At 37.8% G+C, this 11,341-nt stretch overlaps 1 protein-coding gene across 1 annotated transcript; it reads left to right on the forward strand.

The window, feature by feature from the left end:
- The first annotated feature begins 3,754 nt into the window (after window positions 1-3,754).
- Window positions 3,755-8,927, forward strand: LOC147853422 (alcohol dehydrogenase 1-like). The gene is made up of 10 exons (XM_087332015.1): window positions 3,755-3,905; window positions 4,217-4,356; window positions 4,501-4,538; window positions 4,785-5,116; window positions 5,314-5,396; window positions 6,634-6,709; window positions 6,787-6,848; window positions 7,780-7,875; window positions 8,331-8,492; window positions 8,668-8,927. The coding sequence occupies exons 1-10, from the start codon at window positions 3,863-3,865 to the stop codon at window positions 8,785-8,787; spliced, it is 1,152 nt and encodes a 383-aa protein (XP_087188141.1). The 5' UTR covers window positions 3,755-3,862; the 3' UTR covers window positions 8,788-8,927.
- Window positions 8,928-11,341: the final 2,414 nt, after the last annotated feature.

The raw sequence follows: 11,341 nt of genomic DNA on the forward strand, positions 1-11,341 counted from the left end.
CCATGAAAAACCTCAGTCCGGTGAGACACATTTTAGGGATGAAGATAAGTCAGCTTCGGAATTGAACACAATTGTTCTTGACTCAAGCCGACTATATTGGACGTGTCTTGGAACGCTTGAACATGCAATCAGAAAAATCTGCTTCGACCCCACTCTCAATTAGACTTTGACTATCTCAGAGGGACTGTCCTACATCCGGTTCGGAGGGGGAAATTATGAAGTCAGTGCCATATGCATCAACTGTTAGCTCCTTAATGTACGCGATGGTTGCAACACGACCGGATTTAACCCATCCTGTAGGAGTCGTCAATAGATTTATCCAAAATCCTGGCTAATTGTATTAGAACGTAGTAAAGCATTTGTTCAGATATCTCGTGGGCACAAGAGACTATGACATCCTATTCGGACCGAATGATACTTCAAGCGTAGTCAATTATACCGACTCGGACTTTGTTGACTGTGTGGACAGTCAAAACTCGACAACCGAATACTACATTAAATTCGACAATGGAGCAATCTCATGGAAGTCGAAACTTCAGAAGTGCATTGCTATGTCAATGACCAAGGCTGAATATGTAGCTGCGTCCGACGTGGCGAAAGAGGCCTTATGGCTCGGTCGGCTGGCACACACTTTTTGACAAGCGAACTGCGATTCGTCTCCAGTTGTCTACAACGATAGTCAAGGCACGGTCACTTTGTCAATAAATCTGGTTCAACACAATGCCTATAAGCATATAGACGTGAGATATCACTTCATTTGGAACTACACCATCTTAGGGAAAATCGTTCTCAGGAAGATATCTACAGTTAATAATGTTGTAGATGGGATGTCGAAGTGTCTTTCGGTGGGATCGGTTCCGGTCCCTTTGGCACCAGATCAACGTAATGGAAAATCAGTCCAATTGAATTGGACATTCTGGATGGTTTCGGACAATCACCATCGAAAGTTCGAGATTCGGCTTTAGTTCTTTCGGCTTTGGCTGACCCGGCCTTAAGTTCCCGGATTTTGCCAATTTGGACAAAGCCGATTTGTCTGACAACCTTGTATAAATCTATATTCTTTTGATTGCTTCTTTTCGTATAGATTTTTTGTTGTATACGCCCATAACGAGGGAGTGTCGAATATGGGTACATAATGGATGTATTCACACTATCTAATTTGGACACACTAGGTTTAGGCTATTTATGTAAATAGTGCAAAGGGCAATTGTCCTAAGTCAATTGGTATTTAAGCTAACTCTTATAACCTAGTTGTGGTGGTTGTTCATGTTGTACTGTGCCATTGTAATGTTGAGCATAATAATACAATTACATTGTCTTGTGCCTACTTTGGTGTCCCTCTTCTCCTTGTCTTCTCTTGATATTGTCTTTGATTAAGTTGCTTTTACTCTCAAAATATGTTACTGTTTGTTACCTACTTGAGATCTTCATAGGAAGAGTGTTGATTCTTGTTCTACACATGAGGACTGTTTGCAACAAATGCTATATACAAATCCTATTTGGGACGTTGTCCATCAAGAAACATAGTGTAAGGATGTAGTTGGTGGTAGACAAATCTCTCCTAAATCCCTCTTGGTATGGGGCTCATATCTCTTTGACATCAACATGCATAAGTGTTGAGTTATGCTTCAAGCACTACATAAAATTTGGGCTAGTGTATTGTCAAATTTGGGTTAAACATCACAATTTGTAAATTGTAACTTGTTCATCTACCATACCTTATCTTAATAAATCTAGTGAATCTCGTGACACAAACTCTTAGTTATGCTTGATAAACCTAGTCTTACTATTATGTTATCGCAAACAAATGGTTAAGTTATAAAAGTCTCCAAAATTTCCGTACTATTGTTGAAGGGTCATTTGAATGATTGCAATGATACATCCATGACAAATAAAAAGGATATTCAAAACTAAAAAGGGAAAATAAATATTCCTATTTTCACTAGGAAAAATAGCTAATTATTTTTATGTTGAAAGGCCATGTGGTACGCCATCCTCTTTTTCCCTCCCATAAACATATATTTGATGACTTGTTTATCATTTTACATATTTGGAAAGTATATTGTTAATTTTGTGCACTTTGGATGGTGATTCAGTTGAAAATGGAAGGGAGTGAGGAAGAATATTCCTTTTTATGCCTAACTATTAGTAAGTTCACCAAAATTTGAAGTAATTGAAGGGAGGTAGTTAAAGCCTTTATTTCCTTTGGACCTTTGATTAAAAATTCAAGAAACCTCTTTACAACTCAACTTGATGGGATTCTTGTTTGGAATGCTTGGCCATATGTGGTCTATAAATATTGGTTACTACACACCATGTTTTGAAATGCATGTCAATACAAAAGTTGTGCATTGTTTATTAGATTGGGATGTTAGGAATGGCCCATGTTCATTGGAAGACACATCATCTAAAATATTGGAACTTTTAGAGAGTAAAAGTGAGGGCACTTGTTTGACGAATGCAATAGACTCAACTTTTGTCCAAAAGAAGACACGTTGAAAAAATATCATAGGTACAAAATGAAAACAATTTTTTTAGCAAACATGGGTGAAGGGATAGCTAGGCTTAGTGTAAAGGCATTGATCCTAGCGATTTCTCGCTGGTAGTAATCAAGCAAGGCCAACCATGTGCCATAACAAAAGTACAAGTAGGAGTTTAGTAGTAATTAAATAATGGGAAATCCACAACGTTCATTGCTAGAAGATGCCACGCCAATGTATGTGGCTTCATGAAATATACTTTGTGGGATAGATAAATGTACAAATTTGGAAGTATTCAAATTGAATCTTGTTAAGCTGAATCTATTCTCTTTGGGTTGACTACTAAAGTGAAAGTTGCTTGAGGAGTTTTAAGTTTGAGAACATGAATGTGATAGCATTGTGGCATTCTATATTAGACATAGAGAGAGATAGAGAAATAGAGAGATGTTAAAATAAATATCCCATTTGTGATGCAAGAGTATACAACAAAGTCCAAAGAGAAAACGACACATGAATATGAGAGTAAACTTCACACTGAATTCGAGGTGTCTTCATGGGTCACAAACTTAACATCATATATGTCTACTTTGTAAAATGAGTTTGTAGAAGAGATGATAGTGACATGGATACCGATGTTGGGGTAAAGGTCTCGGAAAGAAAGGAGGGAGCGATCTCAATACATTACTTTTCCATTTGATTGACGTATCAAAAACATAATAGTTTGGATGCTAAGACCGAATCATTCTCGACAAAGGGTAGGTATCTCGGCTGTCTATAACATGCCTTCTTTCTCTCTAAAACTAAAACTCTTTTAATTTATATTTATGTTTATTTTTTATTTTCGATGAATGGGTGCACACCCCATTATGTACATATTGTAACCAATTGGATCATGGGCCAAATTTGGCCTTAGGAGACGTCAATATATCTTTCTTTCCCTCTTTTTCACATCTATATATATATTTCACGAGGCTTTCTCCATTTTATATTTGCGGAGGGTCGGTGGGATTGAACAAGAGAAGCCATGGATGGCATGCAAAAATTGAGTGTATAAGATTGTATGTGTGTCGAGTCTCTAGGTATGTCCCCCCCCCCCTCTCTCTCTCTCTCTCTCTCTCTCTCTCGTAGATTGGTCCTGCTGCACTACACCCCCCCAAACAACCAACACCATTGAAGGCCAATGCGTTTTCTTGTCTTCTTCTCTGTAGGTGTGAACATGAAGAAGAATTAAGGAAGGACGCAGGGCTTCTCTCCTCTCCTCTTCGTTCTCTACATACAAACTACCATTATTTCTCACTTTTTCTCTCTCACGTACTGCTTGGCCTGGGAGGAGGAGGAGAAAGAGGAGGAGGAGGGGTTTTTGTCTCAGGTTCACAGAAGACATGCCATCGCCCAGCACCCAAGGCCAAGTCATCACTTGTATAGGTGCGATAACTTCCACTGATTATCCCTCTCTTCTCTTCTCTAGCCCCCCAGAGAGTAATAGCAATCTCAATTTTGTGCGGATAGTGTCTCTGTGGATTATATGCACTACATATATGTAGGTATCTGCCTGTATTCCAAGAGGTTACGTTATTTATCCGAATGAAGGTTAGTTTTGATCAACTTACCTTCTACAACAAGAAGTTATCTTTTTAGTTACACGCATATAATTGTTAATTTGCTGCTCTCTTTCACGGATATGATTATGAAATCCGGAGAGTGAAAAAATTGAAACATTTGTGTATGAAATTCAGCTGCTGTGGCATGGAGACCCAAGGAACCCCTATCATTGGAGGAGGTTCATGTGGCACCCCCGCAAGCAGGCGAGGTCCGCATCAAGATCACCCACACCTCCCTCTGCCACACCGATGTCTTCTTCTGGGAATTTGATCAGGCATGGCATACCAATATCTTGTTACTCCACATGATAATGAAGTGTACTACATTAATCCCTAATTGTTATGCAAGGACAGATTTAGTGCATCATTGAGGTAGGTATGCTTGTATATAATACTTCCCTTTGATTATTTGATTCTAGGGAATGTTCCCGCGCATCCTTGGGCACGAGGCAGCTGGGTACGCCTTATACTATGACCAGATGGATCAATATCTATAACGGCGATCATACCTATAATCACTTGAGTGAATGAATCTTCAAAACTTAATATCATGCGGATGGATCATCTCAATTTGTTAAAATCTCTTTGCAATGTAAAATTGACCCAATTCATGTGTGCTGCTGCTGTTTATAGCACTACCCAGCAATCATCCCATGAGGTGCACGGAACACCTTGTTAATATGTGTGCGTGTTGTGTATGTAGGATCGTGGAGAGTGTAGGGGAAGGGGTAAGTGATGTGAGAGAAGGCGACCATGTCATACCTCTATTCACCGGGGAGTGTGGAGAGTGTCGGCAATGCAAGTCGGACAAGACGAACCTGTGTGCGCTGCTCAAGGTGGATGGGAACCGTGGGGTGATGCATGGCGATGGCACCAGCCGTTTCTCGGATGCACGTAGCGGCCAGACCATCTATCATTTCCTCAATGTTTCCAGCTTCAGTGAGTACACTGTGGTGGAGGCTGGGTGCGTAGCCAAGATCAACGCCTCTGCCCCCTTGGACAGAGCCTGCCTCTTTGCTTGTGGCATTTCCACAGGTCTGTTTTCATGTTAGGGTATGTATATATATACACATTGAAAATGAGTAGGCCCAAAAGATGTGTTGGAAACAAGAAAGGGATGAATGATGTATCTTTGATGTTGTGGTCATGTTGGGAAATAAGTTGATAGTATACTAGTAGTAGAAAAGAGTGATCATGCATGGTTTAATAATGCTATTGATCGGTCGGCACAGGTGTTGGAGCCGTATGGAACGTTGCTAAGGTGGAGAAAGGATCAACGGTTGTCATCTTTGGGCTTGGGGCTGTAGGTCTTGCGGTAAGTATATCCCCTACTCAAATCCTTGTTTCATTTGAACCACCTCTCATTATGCATAAATATGTCCTCATTGGATATTCACACATACAATAAAATGGTCGATTGTTACGGGCCAAATCACGATCTCTCTTGTTCATGATATCTTCTTTTATGATGTATGCTTTTGGACTTCAAATAATTTAAATTTGCTTGGAGAGTGAAAGGTTGCCAAGAAGACTTATCTTTCTTCCCATTTATTGAAATTCATATCGCATGTTGCATACACACATCCCTGATATTTGAATTACATGAGTGAAGTATGAATGATAAGAAGACGTCGAGGGAAACAACAAAATTCAAGATTAGTCTACCTTAAATATTACAATGGTTGGCTTCACAAACTTTCTGCATGGGTCTGCATTTTTCCAATAGAGAAGAAAAACAGCAATTTTGAGCATGGATAACTTCTAGTGGCGTGAATTTATCATATCAGAAGAAAAGAACATGATTGCAAATTCAAACTGCTAACTAGATAATAAGTGCACAAGTGTAATGCCATAATATCTTGAGCTTTATTAATGCTACTATGAAGCCATTTAGATGAACCCAAATGATGTGTGGAGACATATGACCTCACACACATGCGAAGGCCCACTAACATATGTGTGTGTGTACTATGTCTGATCTTTCAAAAGGGAAATGTTTTCAATTGCATTCCTTGTGCTGTGGAACAAAAATATCTGTGTCATAATTGAGATGTTCATTTAAATGGTGAAAATGACTTGAATCAAGAAGGTTTTTATGTGCACAAATGCAAAAGTTGAATTTCTACCGGACAACCTTGGTTTTTTACTATTGAATGGTGATGCTCAAGGTCGTCCTTGATGCAAATAGGTTGGTCATGACAAGTTTTCGTTTTTAATTAGCCTAAATAATTTTAGTCAACATTAATGCTTAATCTTGTTCACGTGCCTCTAAAAGTAATTTTAACGTCTCATCAATAGGGCTTGGAGCTAAGGCTTGGATTTTTATCATTAAATTGCTTTACCAATACACTTCTTGTGGAATAACAATAATTTAACCTTCTATGTCAATCTATGAGCAATAATTTGTGGGGCCTCTTATATGATGTATATAACCAATGGTTTTACCATCATACTTTAGCATATAATGTTCTGTATATGTATTTGTCATAACCTTCTCTTTCTTTTTCTAATCGCTACTCATTCATTAATTTTGGCAATATGAACTATCAAAGGTTGCAGAGGGTGCACGAATATCCGGGGCTTCAAGAATTATTGGAATTGATGTGAATCCTGATAAATTTGCTCTAGGTAACCGATAACAAGGCTTTAGGGACAAGACAAACATTCCTACCTTATATTTTATATTCTCCTATTATTTTGAGCAGGTAAAAAATTTGGTGTTACTGAGTTCGTCAACCCACGAGATTCAAGTGAAGCTATTGAGAATGTAAGTCACAAATAATATTGGATGTGATAACTCACATGGGTATTTTGTCAATGTTTTATTCAAGTTACAAATAGAAGAATGCCCTACAAAGTATCCAGTGGCTTAACAAGCGTTGATTTGTATTTGAAAGTTCATTATGAACTCGTGCATTAACTTCTTTAAGTTTCAAAACTTTCAAATGGTAATTATCCTTTTGCACCTTTAATATAGAATTAGAATTCCTTGTTGAATTTTAAAAGGTTGCATTGATATGAGCAAACCCTAAACCCTACCCCCCCCCCCCCTCCTCTTTCACTTCCTACCCTCCCCTCTTATACCCCCATCCTTTCACTTCCCACCACTATACATCACCCTCCCTAACTCCAACATCACACTTTTTCAGGTAACACCATAAAATCTTTAACCCCCCACCAAATCCATCACGCCCCCTAACTCCCACATCATAAAATTCGAAACCTCTCTTTCTCTCTCTCTCTCTTATCCCTTATCTTCCCTATATAAACCCCGCAAATTCTACATGGTCATGTGCACAGATGAGCTCCTTAGGAGCGAAACTAGTTTGCCACATCGACCATTTCTTTGTATTACCTTTTAAGTTTCTTAATATGAATTAGTTTTTAGTGTGTGTCTCTCTCTCTCTCACACACACACACACACACACACACATTTGTATTCTTTAGCTAACACTCTCCCTCTCACATAAACCTACCGATTGTATACCGCTCACACTCCTTGCATTGACCTCATAGTCTAAAACTTTCAAATGGTAATTATCCTTTTGCACCTTTAATATAGAATTAAAACTCCTTGTTGAATTTTAAAAGGTTGCATTGATATGAGCAAATAATATTGAGTATGATATGTAAGTTTTGGTGTTTTTCCATGCCACGAAATTTTACATGGTTGTTTATTTCATGTTAATTGGATGTAGGTTGTGCAAACTATGACCGATGGTGGTGCTGATTATTGCTTTGAATGTGTCGGAAATGCTGATGTCATGCTTGCTGCCTTTCGTAGCACTCATGAAGTAAGAAACTTGGATTTCTCAGAGTTCCGAATTCAAAGCATCTCTTCAAAATAAAGTTAGATCCTAGGAATATATAAGAGAAAACATCAAATTATGAAAGCATTACATTCATGCATTTTATAAGAGACTAGAGTTCCAGATGGAAATAATTTCTATGATACATGTGATTAGTATGTCATGATGCCTTGCTCGTAGCAATATATGCCCGTTGGGCATAGCAACTAACTGAAAATTTGAACGAGATTCAATGAATAAGTATTTAATGACAAGCCATAAACATCCAAAGTTTTTCCACACAGTGTGAATGTTATAACATGACTTGGTCAATTATTAATTTTTGGTTCATATGATTTGTACGATCTAACTCTAATCCTGATCAACATTGGATAATAATCATGTAATTTGCAATATTGGTTTTTGTTTAAATCATCATGATAACGTATGATTGTTTGTAGGGATGGGGTAGAGCAGTGTTGGTTGGTATAGAACTTAGACCAAAATTGTTGGCCATGCACCCCATGGAACTTTTCAGTGGACGAGAGATAAAGGGAACAACATTCGGTGACTACAAGGGGAAATCACAAATCCCATCCCTTCTGGACATGTACTTGAACAAGGTAAGAATACATTAATCAAATTTAAACTTGAATGGTGCTAGTGCTAACAAACCTGTGACCTCGTCACTTCATTTTCAAAACCAATCACTTGCTTATAGATAATAATTATTGTTGTATGGGTTGAATGACATGGATGAGGTGTTAATTCACTGTGTATTGTTGCATGCAACACAAGACATTGAAGGTGGATGAGTTCATAACCCATGAGATGCCATTCCACAACATCAATGAAGCATTCAAGCTCCTATTGGACGGGAAAAGCTTACGGTCTGTCATGACCATGCATTCATCATAATATTTGCTGCAATAATGTGAATATTTGATTCTTTGAATGACTTATGCAATTGTTGTTTACAACCTTATAATGCAAACGTTGATTTATGTTTAATATTTTTATATTTAAAAATATAATAAATATTTGAAACCTTTAAAGTACCTTTGAGTATGAAGATAGGTAAAAGTTCTTCTTTTGGAGGGTTAGACGTGCTTCCTGTAAGATAAAAGAATGAACATGTCGAAATGAAATTCTTCTCTCTCTATCTCATCTCTTACCTCTCCCCCCCCCCCCCCCCCCCCCACCAATTTGTACCCAAATGACGATTTAGAAAATTTGTCCAAGGTTATGGGAAATCAAAATACAAGACAACAAATCATATGACAAAAGATCATGTAATGGAAAAACTAACAAACCACAATTATAGAGTGGAAAAACAAAAGGGAATTTTCTAGAGACCCCAAATGTGAAAGAAATGGTGAATGGATCTTTACCCATGCAGGCAATAAACCTTACACTTGATGAGTGCAAAAGCAAACACTTGGAGTTTAGGACAATGACAAGCATGTATAAAGTTGATTGACAAGTTGATCATGTTCAAAATCCAGAATTTGCATAAGTAACATATGATTTCATGAATGAGTTACGTTGGTCCTCTTATTGCACCATTGAAAAATATGAAAAGTATGTTGGAGTTCAATGAGGTATATCGTTGCCCTTCCAATAGGAATCAATACAAACAACTAGACGGATTTTATGCTATCAAATAAGGTGAAACAAATTCTTTGATACATGAGGCCTATATCATTGGTATTACAGTGATTCTCAGACCACGCAATATCAAAAGCTCTATTGGATATGTATAAGAAGACCCTGTTTAAGTAATTGGGTCATCCATTGGTCCATCTAGAGTTCCTATTCAAGAACCTTATAGTAGAGTTATATTCTCACCATATAGTAGAGGTACCCAAAAAGATGGTTTAGGGATTGTGGATGTGTTAATCAAGATAAACATAAACTTGAAAAGAAATCCTACGTTTTAAGAGAGATTAGGGAGTTTACAATTGACAAGATATCTTATACTTCTAACAATTTGGTGATAAGAAAGTGAGTTCATGATTTTGTTTTCTTCTTTCCATTGACTTGGGGTTGTCATGGACTAGTAAGTTTATGAGTGACAGATAATATATGGAAGATTTAACTATCGTTGTTCCAAGGAGAAAAAACATCTTGAGTTGAAACATGATTCAATGTCAATAAGAAACATTTTTTCTATCTACTATTTCTAGTTTTTCTTTGACTATCAATGGGGTTGTTCCTCCAAATAGGCTCTATTCCGCAAAGATTGTCTATTCAGCAAACCAAGAGAGAAAAAATGATGAAAAAGGGACTGCCACAAAAGTTGAATTGGCTTAGCACAAAGTTTCAACCATTTTATATTTGAGAAGGATTTCAAAGTGGCCATGCAAGTTAGACTCCTTCATTAATAAAGATGTGATAGCATTTCTAAATTTTGTTAATGATTTAGTGTGTCATGGAAAACCCCATGTCTATGAAATATGTGCGGGACCGTTGGGCCCTTGAATCTAGGAAGATGTGGTTGAAGATATTGTCCTAAGTTTGCCGTTGGGCCTTTGCCAAAGTTTGATGCACAAAAGCATGTACTTCCTTGTGAGAATGCATGTCAGGTGGCTGCACAAACATGAAAGATTGACGTTTTAAATTTTAATGAGTGTTCGGATTGTAATAGCGCATGCCCAAAAAGGTGCAAAATTTTGTTTGCTTAGGTAGTTCAGTTTATGTGTCTTGGTATGTGCTTCTATGTGCATTTTAAATCCACAAGTGTTTGTGTGCACTCATTGTTGAATCCAAGATTGTAGTATTATTTTAAATATTTATTTGTTCATGTGAGATAACTCGGTGTTGAACTTATCCATGTGCATGTTAAGCACCTGCCAATGTTGTGACGTGGTGTGTGCATTAAAGACGTTGTCGTGATGTGGCGTGATCGAGAGTGGGAAAAACCGGCGAAAGGGGGGTCAAAATGTGCATGTGCAATGTGTGTGCACACAAAGGCGTTTAATTGTGCATATGCAAAATAAAAAGGAAAAGAAAGGGTGGAAAGGAGGTATAGAACAGTGTTGGGCAAAGTTTGTAGCCCCTACAACCGGAATTTTAAAATTTTGGCCGGCCACGTTCCTACCAACAACAATTTCAACCGGAACATGTTGAAATTTTTTTTGGCCGCATAACCAAAAAAAAATCTAATGCAATGCTCACTAGGAGTAGTGCATTGCTCGTCACTCGCTGCTCTCTATTGTTGGGTGAGTGCACATTTTTAAGTATTAGGGTCTAGTACCCTCAATCCATTTTCTCATATAATTATGTGAATGTACATATTAATAAACGTGGTCTTCATGTACGTAGTTTGATGACACTAAGACCTTAAGATCAATCATAAAATGTAATAATAATGAAGAGATTCATTTTGCAATACATTGCAAATCGCCCACAGCTCGTTGCTTCTTCCTCGTTGATTGTCAGCGGCCGCTCATCACTCAGAAATTGCCGCTCA

This window comes from Azolla caroliniana, unplaced genomic scaffold (assembly GCF_043228905.1).
Source record: "Azolla caroliniana isolate FFs.n. ecotype wild unplaced genomic scaffold, voAzoCaro1.0.p SCAF_16, whole genome shotgun sequence".
NCBI lineage: Eukaryota > Viridiplantae > Streptophyta > Polypodiopsida > Salviniales > Salviniaceae > Azolla > Azolla caroliniana.

Excerpts from the sequence above, each read along its gene's own strand:
- LOC147853422 (XM_087332015.1), top strand. The coding sequence starts at position 3,863 with ATGCCATCGCCCAGCACCCAAGGCCAAGTCATCACTTGTATAG. Across the intron at positions 5,397-6,633 it reads TTGGGGCTGTAGGTCTTGCG|GTTGCAGAGGGTGCACGAAT; the intron begins GTAAGTATATCC and ends GAACTATCAAAG. Across the intron at positions 8,493-8,667 it reads TGGACATGTACTTGAACAAG|ACATTGAAGGTGGATGAGTT; the intron begins GTAAGAATACAT and ends ATGCAACACAAG.